Raw genomic sequence first — 16,147 nt, forward strand, 5'->3', positions numbered from 1 at the left:
CTGCAGCAACCACAACTTTTGCTTTTTTCAGTGTTCGTGATAATATAGACTTCCAAATAGAGTTTTGTTGCTTGCTCTCCAGGTCAAAATGATGAAGTTATGTCTCATCCACTCATCACCTTGTGCAGAACCTCGCCATCTTCACTAACCATCTGTTGCAGCTCCTGATAAACCTCCATGTGAACCTTCTGTTGCTCAGGTATGAGTAATCTTGGAATCTAGCATGCACAAGCACATCATATGCAAATGGTCATGGAGAATACTGTGCATGCTTCTTACTGATATTCTGAACATCTCTACCAGTTGCTTACTGTTACATGAAGATCTCTCATGATTACAGAACCCATGTTTATGGTTTCTGTGGTGACAGCAGGACTGCTGATTTTTGCGATTGAATCACGTCCATATTTAAACATTCTAAAACAGCTGTGGGGTGTGTTATATGAAAGCATCAATTCACCACAAACCTCTTTTAACATTTCATATGCTTCAACTGATGTTTTCTTGAGACAGAAACAATTTGAGAGCAGCATACTGTGCCCCCTATGTCACATCCATTGTTACACAGGTAAAACTGAATGGGCATAAACTTGAGTGGCTGCCAAGGTCACACCGTGTGCAAAAATCAACTGCACAGTTGCTATGTGATGCAGCTTGGTTTGGTCTTAAATTCCACATTTCAGCTAGAAATAGCAAGTGGTATGGTTATTCTTGAAAAATTATGATCATTCTTTATTTGAACGGTCCTCGTAATTTGAAGTTATGTAATTTGATAGAATGAACCAGAGCTATAATGCTCAATACATTATACGTTGATATCAATATTTGTAAAAGAATAAGAGAAGTTTACCTCAATTTGATACATAGAACACTTCCATATAACACTCTCCAGAAATTAAAATGAAAACAATTTTTTTAAATTTTTTTTTTATTGTTTTTGTTTTAATTTCTGGACAGTATTATAAGGAAGTGTTCTATGTATCATATTGAGGTAAACTTCTCTTATTCTTTTACAAATAGAAATTATGTAATGTGAAGTGAATTTATGTAATTCTGGCATATAATAACTGCAATTAAATACACCAACCATATACGACTCACCATATATGGCTTACTTAGGCAGCGTGGTTAATATTTAGGTTGAATTGTTAAATTGAATAAAATTAAAAGGGGGGAAGTAGGTAAGTGTTGACTGAGTTAAAATAGGCGCAAGGAAACAGAAGTGTACACATCCAATCCTTGGTTGTCATTGAAGTAAAAGAATAATTAAAAACTAAATAAGTGAATACGGTGAAGCCAATAGTCGTTACGGGGATTTCGTTGGTTAAAAAACGTCTTCAGTTGGCAATGTGTTTAGAGTGAATGTGCGTGGTATTTAAGAAATAAATTATACTCTCGTGATGCCTTTTTTGACATGCAGAAACTTTAATCGCGAAAGGTTCCAAATTGGGGAAAGATTGAAGGGGAGTTTGGAATTTAGAATTTTAAGGTTTGAGTGGTGCTGGTACCATTCAATAGCTAGGGCTTCATATTGAAGTATTCAATATGAAGCTGGATTTTAGTTTAATGATGGAAATGGCAGAGTCAATGAGGAGGGTGTAGTTGTGGGTCTGGGCATGAATTGTAAGTTCTGTGACAGATTGGTTAGACATGAAGCTATGGAAATTATAGTATGCGAGGGTGTTGGATGTTTTTGATGAGCCAAATTTGGTAGTGGTACTTCCGATGTAACATGTATTACAGTTTGGTTGACAATTAATGAGGTATATTATATTATTGAGGTCATTGTAGGATATTTGTGTGTGTCTTTATAGGAGCTGAAGAAGGATCCTAATTTGTTGTAGGTGGAAAAAACAAAGGAGATATCAGTGTCGTTAAATAGAGCCGAACTGTCCTACGAGTTCATTGTGATAAGGGAGAACTATGCAGGTGTTTGTTTTATTGTTGTCTTTGGTTGGATTATTAAGTTTAATTTTAATTTTAGCAATGGAGATTGTGTTTAAAATAAGTTGGTGGGGGTAACCTCTGGATCTAAGTTTATCGGTGAGATGTTGGATTTCGTTGTAAAGGTCGGTTGGTAAGGAGCTGTACTTTAGTGCATTGTGAATTTGATTATATAAAACTTTTTTAGTGTTTAGCGGGTGATGAGAGGCAAAATGTAGGTATTTACCAGTGTTTGTATTTTTCCTGAAAATTTTCGTGTTTAATTTTGTGCCTGTTATATAGATGGTGAGATTGAGGAAATTTATCTGATTGTTTTGTCCAATTTCAAGGGTGAATTTAAGTCTGTCATGTATAGAGTTGAGTTTTACGAAGAGGTTATCAATGATGGTTCTGTTGCCTATTACAAGAATGTCGTCGACGTAGCGCATGTATAGTTTTAGTTCGGGGGAAAGGGGTGTAGAATGTGGCTCTCAATGGCGGCTAGGTAAATTTCGGACAATGGGGCCAAAATGCCTAGGCCCGTCGGTAAGCCAAATATTTGTTGAAAAATTTTTTTGTTAAATCTAAAAAAATCTTGCTTCTAATAGAAGGGTGGTGAGCTCAAGAATATGGTCTATAGAAAGGGAGGTACGTTTTGTTAAGGTATCGTCTGTTTCTAAAAACTTGTGTAAGGCTTGTAAAGTAAATGAGATGTGGACATTAGTGTAGAGAGAAGTGACGTCATAGGAAGCTAAGATGTCTGTATCAGATATTGTAATATTATTGATTTTTTGAAAAGCTTGATTGGTGTTATTGATCTTGAATGTGGAAAATTTAGTAAGAGGGGTTATAATTTTGACCAGAAAGCAGGATAAATTAGCGAAAGCTGGTTTGCTGTATGAAACAATTGGTCTTAAAGAATGGTCGGTTTTGTGTAAGTTAACGATAAGTTACATATCGCCTTTTTACAAAAATGTCTCCACCACAATATCATTCCCAAATTCGCCTGCCTTTTTCTTAAAAATAATTGTAAAAAATACCCACACATCATACACCATACATCTATCATGACCATCCGTGAAGAACTCAGGAAGAGATTTAACAAAAAATATAGCCTTTTAAATAATATACACCAACTTAGATTTTACCTTAAAAAAAAAAATGACCCCTCATGCCTGGATCGAGTTCACCAATCAAAACATAATACAAAGACATAACAAAAAATTGAATTCCCTCACATCTTGTTCCCCCCCCCCAAAAATCACCACCGTTAACCTCTCTTCCAAATCTTTTACACCAGCTAAACTTTCTGGCCTGGAATACGGCTTTAACTTTGCCATCAAAAACCAACATTACCCTATTAAAGACTGCATTGTTGAACTCCAGTCCAAACTCGAACAACATCCCGATAAATGGCGTCTAATACACCAAACTAATAGTATTATTAACACCAAACTCTCTTCCCGCTCTAATATAAAAAAACAACAGCTTATGGATGTACACAAACTCAGTAAAACCTGTAACATTATTCAAAAAGCTGACAAAGGAGACATGATTGTTATAATAGATAAAGATACCTATACCGAAAAATTAGAATCCATCTTGGAAGACCTAAATACATACATAAATGAAAATAACCATAACATCACAAAACAAACTTGACATAATTCTCAGGAAACTCAGGCAATATAAAGAAATCAACCTTTTCACACTACAAATCGGAATCTGTAATAACATCCTCCCCCACATGTTTGGGATCGTTAAATTACACAAAACCGACCATCCTTTAAGACCAATTGTTTCATACAGCAAATCAGCTTTCGCTAATTTATCCTGCTTTCTGGTCAAAATTATAACCCCTCTTACTAAATTTTCCACATTCAAGATCAATAACACCAATCAAGCTTTTCAAAAAATCAATAATATTACAATATCCGATACAGACATCTTAGCGTCCTATGACGTCACTTCTCTCTACACTAATGTCCACATCTCATTTACTTTACAAGCCTTACGCAAGGTTTTAGAAACAGACGATACCTTAACAAAACGTACCTCCCTTTCTATAGACCATATTCTTGAGCTCACCACCCTTCTATTAGAAGCAAGATTTTTTAGATTTAACAAAAAAATTTTTCAACAAATATTTGGCTTACCGACGGGCCTAGGCATTTTGGCCCCATTGTCCGAAATTTACCTAGCCGCCATTGGGAGCCAAATTCTACACCCCTTTCCCCCTGAACTAAAACTATACATGCGCTACGCCGACGACATTCTTGTAATAGGCAACAGATCCATCATTGATAACCTCTTCGTAAAACTCAACTCTATACACGACAGACTTAAATTCACCCTTGAAATTGGACAAAACAATCAGATAAATTTCCTCAATCTCACCATCTATATAATAGGCACAAAATTAAACACGAAAATTTTCAGGAAAAATACAAACACCGGTAAATACTTACATTTTGCCTCTCATCACCCCCTAAACACTAAAGAAGCAGTTTTATATAATCAAATTCACAATGCACTAAAGTACAGCTCCTTACCAACCGACCTTTTACAACGAAATCCAACATCTCACTGACAAATTTAGATCCAGAGGTTACCCCCACCAACTTATTTTAAACATAATCTCCATCGCTAAAATTAAACTTAACAATCCAACCAAAGACAACAATAAAACAAACACCTGCATAGTTCTCCCTTATCACAATGAACTTGAAGGACAGTTCGGCTCTATTTAACGACACTGATATCTCCTTTGTTTTTTCCACCTACAACAAATTAGGATCCTTCTTAAGCTCCTATAAAGACACACACAAATATCCTACAAACGACCTGAATAATATAATATACCTCATTAATTGTCAACCAAACTGTAATACATGTTACATCAGAAGTACCACTACCAAATTTGGCTCATCAAAAACATCAAACACCCGAACTTTCCCAACCCCAGAGGCCTATTTGAAGAATTTGTGTAATTTCTATGTTATTATTATCATGTATTGTTATGGTATTATGAATCTCTTTGCTTGTCTTTGAACGCTTATAACAAAAAAGTATATATATTTTATAAAAAATATATATATATTATATATATTTTTTTTCCCTAGCTGCTCTTTTGCATGGAGATGTGGATCAGAGCGAAAGAAACAAGGTTATAACCGCTTTCAAAAAGAAAGAAATACCTATTTTAGTAGCTACAGATGTTGCTGGTATGTATTTGAATGGTTTTTTAAAACTTTAAATTATTTTTTTATCATCCATTCACTTCACTATTACTTTGCTTCACAGATGCTGTTTTTACCTAGCTTACACATATTTGAGTATCTTGGTTTTACTTATCATAAGTAAAAATTATTAAAGATGACCATTTTGATTGCAGGTCACTGAAAGATTAGTGGAACCAGAAAGAGACCCCTCCACCTCCTAAGCTATGATTGTGAAGGAACTTACATGGGATACTGACCTAGTATTCACTACTTGCCATCTCTTTGGAGGGAGCCAATTGTATTGTTACTGAACAAATGAAGATGGGCTACAAATATATGACTTATCCAAGTACACTGGATAAAGTATAGGCTGAAACCTTTTCACTATGATACAGTGAAACAGTCATGACAATTATCAGCTGGATGCTGCCTTGGTCAGCATGGTCCCTGCTCTGTTTGCCAGGAAAATCGAACAGTGCTGAATATGTTACTGTAACATAACATATTCAGCACTGTAAATGACCAATGATCTTGTCCTTCATTCAGACAAAACAGGTATATTTAGCTGTATTATAACTGAAACTCTGATTTTATATACCATGTGGCAACTTACATCAGACAAGTTCTTTGCAGTTTTTTTGTTTGTATGGTGCCAATTAGAGACTACCTGCTATCTAATGATGGACCAGTTAGTCCTGAAACAAGCAGTCTCATCTTTTTAAACAAATAGCCACTTAACCTTTTGGTGAGACCATTTGTTTGAAAGTAGGTACAATACCGATATAACTTATTACAAAGGCAAATTCTGCTGTGAGATTTAAGATCTTTGCATTATCAATGAAGTTTAAATCCTGCCGACCACAAAAACAGATAAATAGACAAAGTAGTCATTCAAACATAAAGAAAGAAATGCCACTCTTTTCTGCATAGATTCTCAAAAACAAATGGTACAAATGGTCTTAAAGCAACCTGGCACTCATTGATTCAAGTGTGAGATTGCTTTCTTAATATTTTTGGATTTTATAGTTTGCTATATATATTATGTAAGAAAAGAAAATTATGTAAGATGTAAGAAAAGAAAGGAAAAAACTGACTCGAATGAATAATACGAAGGACTGACTCGAATGAATAATACGAAGGTCTTTAAGATAACAGAAGAGGAGAAAAAGCAGTATGTACTAGAACTTAAGAACAGGTTTGAGCTTCTGCAGATGGCTCAGGACCAAGATATCAAAGAGGAATATTACAACTTTCTGAAAGTGATAAAGCCCAAGAAACCTATAGGTAAAATGAAATCCAAAGAATAAAAAATTAGTCAAGAAACACTTGTCATGATGAACCAAAGACGACAAATGAAGAGCAAGAAAAACACTGACAGGGAGAAAATTGAGTATACTGAGTTATGCAGACCCATTAGAAAGAGACTCAGAGAGGACATAAAAAATTTAACACAAGAAAAGTAGAACAAGCATTAACGGAAAGCAAAGGATCTAAATCAGCAGCCATGAGCAGCAATACAGAAAGACAAATGAAGAATAGAGATGGTGTACTTATAAATAGCAGAGAAGGCATAATTCAAATAGTAGAAGACTACTATAGAGAATTATACAAGGAGCGAGGGAATGATGCCAGCAGTGGGGAAGATGGATCACAAATTAGTAACACATACAACATGCCTGATATTCTTCCTGATGAAGTAGTAGTAGTAGTGGCATGTGATGCAAGAAAGCATGTGTATGAGCTTATGCAGCATCAGCCAAAAAAAAAAAAAAAAAAATCACACCATTCCCTCCAAATGCCTATCCAGTTCCTCCTTAAATTTATTCAACCTATCAACTTCCACAACGACAGATGGAAATTTGTTCCAGCAATTACCCACCCGCTGGGTAAAGGCAAATTTCCGCACATCTATTCTACATCTGTCTTTTCTTAATTTGAATTTATGCCCCCTTAGGTTCATAATCTGAACAAGTGGAAGGATCCCATCAGAATTCAGCGTGCCCAACCCATTCAAGGCCTTATATACCTCAATCAGATCACCGCGCAGGTGCCTAGTCTCCAGCCACTACAATTTGCAGAACTTAAGCCTCTCTTGGTAAGAGGATCCCTTCATTCCCCTCACTAATCTTGTTGCCCTTCTCTGTACACGCTCCAGTAAATCTACATCCTTCCTAAAATGAGGCCTCCAGACCTGTACGCAGTACTCAAGCCGTGGCCTGACCATTGCCTTATACAGGTAGAACATGCATTGAAGAATCAGTAAGCCACAGGGGAAGATGAAGTTACTGTAGAGTTGTTAAAATTGGGTGGAATAGACATGACACAAAAACTGGCAAAACTCTTCACAAAGTGCATTAGAAAGGGTGTGATGCCTAAGGAGTGGAATAATGCAATCATAGTTTTGCTTCATAAGAAAGGAGATAAATCAGAAATTGGAAATTAGAGACCAGTTAGCTTGTTCTCCCACATCTACAAATTGTTCACAAGGATCATTACTAACAGATCAGAAAGAATACTTGAGGAGAATCAACCGAAAGAGCAAGGTGGCTTTAGGACAGGATTCTCAACTATGGATCACCGTCACGTAATGTCACAGCTAATGGAGAAATGAAATGAATATAAAACACCATTATGCCTGGCATTTGTGGATTATGAAAAGGCATTTAACTCCATACAGCATAAGGCAATGTTTCGGGCACTGGAAAGACAAGGCATAGATACCCCGTATATTATGATATTTGAGAAAACTATATGAGAACGCTACCTCCTTTATTAGACTAGACAAAGACAGTTATAAATTTAAAATTGAGAAAGGAGTTCGACGAGGAGACACAATATCTCTGAAGTTGTTTACTTCTGCCCTTGAGGAAGCTTTCAGATCAGACTGGTCACAGAAAGTAGTCAATGAGAATGGAGAGTACATTCACATTGACTCCTAAACTAAACCATTTATGATTTGCAGATAACATTGTGGTCATAAGCCATGATTCCAAAGAATTAGAGGAAAATCTTAATCAGTTATGCAGAGTTAGTAAGGATTTTGGTGTAAAGATGAATATGGCTAAAACAAAAGTAATGATGAAAAAGTATGCCACAGAAAGGGATATAATGATTGAAGGAGCAGTAATTGAAAAAAGGTGGAGTCATATACTTATCCGGGACAAGTCATTAGCTGTAATAATGATAAATGGCTGGAAGTCGAGAAGAATAAATTTTGGATGGATAGCATTCAGGAAATATAGTCACATACTGAGGAGTAATATCCTAATTTGTCTGAAATGTAAAATAATGAACCAATGTATACTCCCCACCATGACTTATGGAAGTGAAATTTGAGCAAAGAATGGAACGAATTATATTGGGAATCAGACTGTGAGGCAGCAAACTCAAGTAAAGGACATTCTTATCAAACGTAAAGAACTAAAATGGTCTTGGGCAGTACACATAGCTCGAAGACATGATGACAGGTGGACTAAGAAAATAACAGAATGGTACCCAGGAGGAACTAGAAGAATACCTGGAGGACAACTGGAATTTGGGAAGTACAATGTGTACAGAAAGGATAGACAGGATAAGAAGAGAGGAGGTGTTATGCTGTTAATTAAGAAAAACATAAAATCAAATGAAGTGCATCCAGTTGATATAGATGAACAGTGCACTGTTGAGTCAGTTTAGTGTGATATAAGCACTGCAAAAGCAAAAATAAGAGTAGGAGTGTGTTCTAGGCCTAATGACTCGAATGAGTACAATGAACAATTGTACAGAGAAATAGAGAGTGGGCAAGTAAATCAGAATGTCTTATAATGGGGGATTTTAACTTCCCAGGTATTGACTGGAACTTGTGGGTTGGTCACTCACACACTAGTAAGATTTTTTGGATTTATTGGATGATTGTTTTCTGCAGCAGCATGTTCGAGAGGCAACCAGAGAGGGTAATACTCTTGATCTGGTTATCAGCAGTGATCATTCGTGTATTAAGAATTTGCTGATAAAGGAACCACTAGGTGGCAATGATCACAGTGTACTGATGTGGGATTTACTTAAAGATATAATTACCATCAGGGGTAAAGGAAAGGGTTTTTTATTCCGTAAAGGTGAGTACAGCGGTCTCAGACAGTTTTTAAATTCTGTATAGTGGGATCAACTGATGATGTTACCAACAGTAAATTCTAAGTGGGCAGCATTCAAGAAATTAATCATGGATGCTACTAAAAGTTTCATATTAAGAAATATTGTTCAAGGTTTAGGCCTAAATGGTTATTAAATGAACTAATGAGACTCGTGACAGAGAAGAAAAATGCATGGGATGAATATAAATTAACAAGCGACTCGAACACCTATGGCAGATATAAGCTAGTCTGTAATCAGGTCACAAAGGAGGTTAGGCAGGCGAAGGCAAATTATGAGAAATCTTTGGCAAAAGATGCTAAGAAAAACAGCAAGGATTTCATTTCTTTACTTATATAAACTCTAAAAGGAATGGGATGAATCTGATTGGTCCACTTGATATCGATGGTTCCATTGTTGATGATCCAGCAAACAAACTGGATGAGTATTTTGCATCCACATTCACACATGAGGAGTTATTAAGGTTTGAAAATGGCAGAAGGTTATCAAATTGTAGCAGGGTGCTTAATGATTTTGTAATAACTGAGAGAAATTGTTGAAGTTAAACATAAGAAAGGCACCTGGGATGGATGGAATCTATCCAGTTATATTAAAGGAGGCGGCAAAGCAACTAAGCAAACCCTTATCCATAATTACGAGAGCATCCTTGGACTCAGGGGAGGTCCCCACAGATTGGAGCTGTGCAAATGTATCCCCAGTTCACAAAGGGGGATCGAAGGGTGACACGAGTAATTACAGACCAGTTAGTTTAACTTCTGTTCCGGGTAAAATAATTGAGTCACTGATTAAAGATGCATTGCAGGATCATCTAGACAAGACTGCAGCAATAATTCAGATACAGCATGGGTTTGTTAAGGGAAAGTCTTGTCTGACAAATTTGATAGGATATTATGATGTGATTACAATGGAACTGGTTGCAAAAAATAATTTTGATATCATATATTTGGATTTCAGGAAAGCTTTTGAGACTGTTGCGCATGGAAGACTATTGTACAAATTGGAGCAGAATGGTATTAAGGGTAAGTTGCTACAATGGATAAAAGGATGGTTGAGTGGGAGAAGACAGGGTGGTAATTAATGGGTGCTGCTCTTCGTGGACTAATGTTATTAGTGGAGTCCCACAGGGTTCGGTGTTGGGTCCTCTATTGTTTTGTATATTTATCAATGATATTGATGAGGGTATATCAGGCTTAGTGTCGAAGTTTGGAGATGATACAAAGGTTGGCAGGGTTGTTAATGACAGTAATGGCAGTGTGCTACTGCAACAGGATCTAGATAATTTGGGCATATGGGCTAAGAAGTGGCAACTGAAGCTTAACCTTGACAAATGCAAAGTACTGCATATGGCTAGAAGTAACCCCAGAGAAAAGTACCAACTGTGTGGTACTACACTTAAGGTGGTAGAAAATGAAAAAAGACCTGGGAGTAATTGTGCAGTCAGATATGAAGTTTTCTGAGCAATGCAGACAGGCTGCCAGGGAGGTCATGGGGTTTTGTCAATGATATATAGGAATTTTGCTAGCAGAGAAAAGGAGGTGATTGTCCCTCTGTATAAGGCAATGGTCAGGCCATGCCTTGAGTACTGCGTACAGGTCTGGAGGCCTCATTTTAGGAAGGATGTAGATTTTCTTGAGTGTGTGCAGAGAAGGGCAACAAGATTGGTGAGGGGAATGAAGGGATCTTCTTACCAAGAGAGGCTTAAGTTCTGCAAATTGCAGTGGCTGTAGACTAGGCACCTGTGCGGTGATCTTATTGAGGTGAATTCTGATGGGATCCTTCCACTTGTTCAGATTATGAACCTAAGGGGGCAAAAATTCAAATTAAGAAAAGACAGATGTAGAATAGATGTGCGGAAATTTGCCTTTAGCCAGCGGGTGGTTAATTGCTGGAACAAACTTTCATCTGTCGTTGTGGAAGTTGATAGGTTAAATAAATTTAAGGAGGAGCTGGACAGGCATTTGGAGGGAATGGTGTGATTTTTTTTTTTTTTTGGCTGATGCTGCATAAGCACTTGCTTTCCCTGCATCACATGCCACTACTACTACTACAGTTGTTGTATTTGAAATCCATGAGTTTGTGGGTAGTAAATGGATGGCCATTGAACAAAACAGAAGGAACTGGAAAGTTGCTGGAGAGGTCTTCATCCTGTAGTGGATTAAAAATGGCTGATGATGATGATGATATTGACATGTTATTATATACAGGCATACCTCGAATAACGAATAGGATGCGTTCCACGAAATTACTTCGTTAAGCGAAACTTTCAGAGGTAAAAATACTATGGCCAGAATAGGGATACGTTCCTACGTAAAGAAATTGAAAAGCTTTTTTTTTTTCGAACAAAGAAAAGTTTTATTAAATAAACAGTCAACTTATATACAAAGTGAAATCACATTTTAAAATATGAGTCTAAAGTTGATTGCTTATGCTTTTTTTCTTTCATTTAACAATTGCTTATACAGAGTTATTGGGCGCCTCCGTAGCCAGGTGGGAAGGAGCAGCAGTGCGTAGCACACGCTTCTTGATTAGACCGGGGTTCGAGCCCGTCACCACCAAATACGGAGGATGCGGAAAGGTCAGGGAATGACCACCGCATATTCCGGAGCAATATGGCCTTAGTTGCTAATGCTCCTAAAAAAAAAAAAAAAAAAAAAAAAACAGAGTTATTGCATTTTACACTGATCGCTTAACAATAAAACTTCTTCCTAAATCAGGATCCTTTTCACTAAAAAAATTTAAAACGTTTTCAATGTCATTTAAGCACCTTTTTAAATCTTTGGTTGTTAACACTTTTTCGGCAGGAAGTTCTTTAACTTCGTCTTCATTATCTTTGTCTTCGTTGCTAACAAGGTTTTCTAAATCTTCCACTGAAAAACCATCATCTTCTGCATTCAATAAATTTCTAACATCCTCTTCATCGACATTTTCGAAACCTATTGATTGAGCCATCTGGATAACTTCATTTCTAATTTCTTGGATGTTATTTTCTTCTTCTAGTACAACTTCTGGCCATATTTTGCGCCAAACTCCATTTAAGCATTTCTTAGTGACTTCTTTCCAGGAACTATCAATGTTTTCAATTGCGTTTTTAATGGTGTAGTTTTTCCAAAAAGTTTTAACTGTCATTTCCGCTTTATCCTCTAGTTCAGTTAAATTGCTTAATGTTCGACGCAGATAATAAGCTTTAAATGATGCTATTACTCCCTGATCCTGAAGATAATCAGGGAAGTTGTGTTTGCTGGAAGAAACACAACTTTTACAGGAATGCATGTGTCCAACGTGTTAAGATCAGTAAGATGTCCCGAAGCATTGTCTAACAACAAAAGAGCTTTTTCTTCAAAGTTGTTTTTTTGACAATACCGTTTTACTTCAGGACAAAAGTGATTAACAAACCAATCAGTAAATAACTCCTTGGTAACCCATGCTTTTCTATTTGCTTTCCATTACATGTAAATTCATTTTTATGTTACCTTTTAACGCCCTCTGATTTTCTGAATTTATAATCGCCAGAGGCATTTAATCCAAAGAGTAACGTTAAACGGTCTTTGGCTGCTTTGAACCCAGCAGCTGATTTTTCTTCAATAGAAATGAAGCTTTTTGTTGGTAGCCGTTTCCAGAACAAACCGCTTTCGTCAACATTGAACACCAAATTTGGTGGAAAATTTTCACGTTCAATTATTTCCTTTAGTTTTTCTGGAAACTTCTCCTGTTAATTTTACACTATGAATCCTGGCCAGTTTTTTAAATTTCTCGAACCAACCATGAGAAGCCCCAAAGGTTTCCGTAATTTCTTCAGTTTGTTTAGATTTCAGGTGATTAAACTGGAATATTTTTTTATGTTAAATGGGGCTTGAAATTGCGGACTTCGTTATATCGAAGCTTCGTTATCAGAGGTAACGTTAACCGAGGTATGCCTGTATATTTTTTTTTCTTTTTTTTTTCTTTTTTATTATTGCTGTAATTAATGATGTAGCAATGTTATAATTTTGCATTTAGTGTTAGCATACTCTTCTGAAATTAATTTTTGTTTATTTTTTAATAGTAAATAATATTGCATTTTGATAATTGGTATCAGTAAATGTGAAATTGTAATTTCTTACCTGCAAATTTTGTTTTCCTTTTTCCTTCTATGAGATCTGATCAGGAAGTTCTAAGACTATTTTACTCAAAAAAATTTACAGTACATATTACGTTTTTATGGGAGTACCCTTTCAAATGATATGAAAGGGTACCCTTTCATATCATTGGAAGAGTGAAAGGGTACTTTTTTATATCCAATGATATGTGAGTATGTTTATATCCCAGCTTACCTGCCACCATTTAGAAGTGTCACTAGAAATCTTTGGCGATGCTGAAGCCCTGATGGTCACATTCTGTTGGATAGTTAAAATGTCATCAGATCTTTGGCCTTTTAACTTCATTTTGAGTTTGTATTAGTGGTGGCAAACGATGCAAGGAAGCAAGTTTATATAGCATAAACTGGGAGGGGGGCACACCCACTGCTTCCATACTGTTTTCAACAATCCTTTTTCAATTTATGCTCCTTTATGTGTGTGTTGTCCAAGAAAGAGTATGGATGTTATCAGCATTTGGTTTACTCATCCAATTAACACCTTAAATACCTCAGTGGGGCTTCCTTGTGTTTGCCTAGTTTCCAGATGCTGCAATTAATGAAGTCTTTCTTCATTCTGTCTCTCTCACTAGTCTTGTTACCTTTTTCTGCACTCTTTCCAACAGAACCACATCCTTTCTAAAATGACGCTTCCAGACCCAAATACAGTACTCAAGATTTGACCTAACGATTGTCTTATACAGCAGGATAATCACCTCATTTCTCATACTGTCAAAATTCCTATATATCATCAACAGAACCCAATGAGCTATCCTATCAGGCTGCATACACTGCTCAGAGAACTTTGTCATATTGTACAATTATCCTTTGATCTCCTTCCTTCACCACCTTAAGGTAAATGTGGTACCACCCATTTGGTATATTATTCTTGATTATTGCTGCCCATAGCATGGTTACTGCATGTGGGCAGTAGTAATCACACGATTACACCAGTTGGGTGCACTTATCAGTGTTAAATCTCAGTTGGCTCTTCTCAGCCATTTCCCTAATTATTCTAGATCGTATTGCAGTGGTTTGCCCTGATTCCTGTTGTTAACCATCCTGTCAATCTTCATCTGCAAACCTAGAGAGTATGAGGAAGTGAAAAAATAATGAGCAAGCTAAGTTGAATATATAGGGTGGTATTACTACAGGAATATTTTTTGTGCCAAAAATCCTTGAATGAATTGTATGGGTTTTTTTTTTTTTTTTGTGCAGGAGCATTATTGTGCTGTTGGAACCATTCACCATTTTAAACCAGCTGGTGACAATTTCATCTAACTTTTACCCTCAATCAAATCAGAATCTCTTATAATAAATGTGTTTTGCCCTCTAATCTTTCTGAATAAATTCATAATCAACAATACCCCAAAAAAAAAAAAGAAAGAAAGAAAGAAACTTTGTATTCACATTTGATTGAACGTCATGCTTTTATTTTGGATGGGATAAGTTTGGCAACCTCCACTGGGACAGTTGGAATTTTGTTTCAAGGTCATAGCCACTTTTACCATCGGTAAAAGTGCAGTTGATGAAATTAGGGCCTGTTTCTTCCATTTTGGGGGCGCTTCCGTAGCCAGGTGGGCAGGAGCAGCAGTGTGTAGCACACACGCTTCTTGATTAGACCGGGGTTCGAGCCCGTCACCACCAAATACAGAGAATGCGGAAAGGTCAGGGAATGACCACCGCATATCCTGGATCAATATGGCCTTAGTTGCTAATGCTCCTAAAAACCAAACAACGACATCTTCCTTTTTGGTTCTTCACAGTTCTTACTGGTGAAATTTTTGGTTATCATTCAACAATTTTGGAACAAATTTTGCTGATTCTCAACAGATACCAAGGTTTTCAGTCAAAATCAACTGATTCAAACGAGATTCCCATTCCTTTACTGGTTGAAGGTCCACTTGAATGTGGGTCATTGTTAACAAATTCTGTGACTATTTATTAATGTTTCTTCCAGTGGTAAGCAACAGCCTTAAATGCATTTCTTAACATTTGCTCCATTTTTCCATTATTTGCATAATTTGATGTCCACGCATTATTCTGCTTTCATATCCATTATGATTGCAACAAATGCCTAAGACACATCTGAATATCAATACACATTGCTCAATACTGATATGATGCAATGGGAGGTGACTCAAACTAGTAACGTCATAATTCCTCCTTTATACTTACTCATCACTTTGGCCTTCTACCTGTACTGCTTCTTTTTTAATAAATAATACCCTAGAACTTTTTTATCAGAAAGGAATAACCTTTTGTGTTAGTTTTCGTCTAAAGATTCTCAAAGAATCAAACACAAAGAGTATCATAAATTCAAATAATCTTTTAAGTTAGTTCAATGTTGATATGTACTCATTCATGAATTATGGTAAAGAATAAATGCTGCTATTGTTGTTCAGTTAAGTATAACATTATTGCTTCTGTATATATCTCATTTACAATATTTCCTTGCTTCTTAAGCTCGGGGATTGGATATAACGCACATCAAGACAGTCATAAATTATGATATAGCCAGGGATATTGATACCCATACACACCGAATTGGTAGAACAGGACGTGCAGGTTGGTCTGTCTTCATTAAACTTTTTTTTTTTAAGTATTATTTCTATACTTTATTATTATTTATTCTATACTTTATTATTATTTGTTTTTTTTTTTTTTTATTTTTATGCTTAACTTAAACACAAAAGGTATAGGAATGTACATAGAACTTTAGTACCATTTATGGGTGGTAATTACGAAGACAGAAGATGCATGT

At 36.2% G+C, this 16,147-nt stretch overlaps 1 protein-coding gene across 2 annotated transcripts in view; it reads left to right on the forward strand.

The window, feature by feature from the left end:
- The window catches only part of LOC150090512 (ATP-dependent RNA helicase DDX42), a 369,985-nt gene that overhangs the window by 290,882 nt on the left and 62,956 nt on the right, over positions 1-16,147 (forward strand). For both annotated transcript variants that reach the window (XM_090371284.1, XM_090371279.1), the window contains exons 14-15: positions 5,046-5,147; positions 15,850-15,951. In XM_090371284.1, coding sequence (XP_090227410.1) covers positions 5,046-5,147; positions 15,850-15,951 — 204 coding nt within the window. The remainder of the gene's footprint in view (positions 1-5,045; positions 5,148-15,849; positions 15,952-16,147) is intronic.

The sequence above is a fragment of the Mastigoproctus giganteus genome, chromosome 1, assembly GCF_048544385.1.
Source record: "Mastigoproctus giganteus isolate SK-2022 chromosome 1, ASM4854438v1, whole genome shotgun sequence".
NCBI lineage: Eukaryota > Metazoa > Arthropoda > Arachnida > Uropygi > Thelyphonidae > Mastigoproctus > Mastigoproctus giganteus.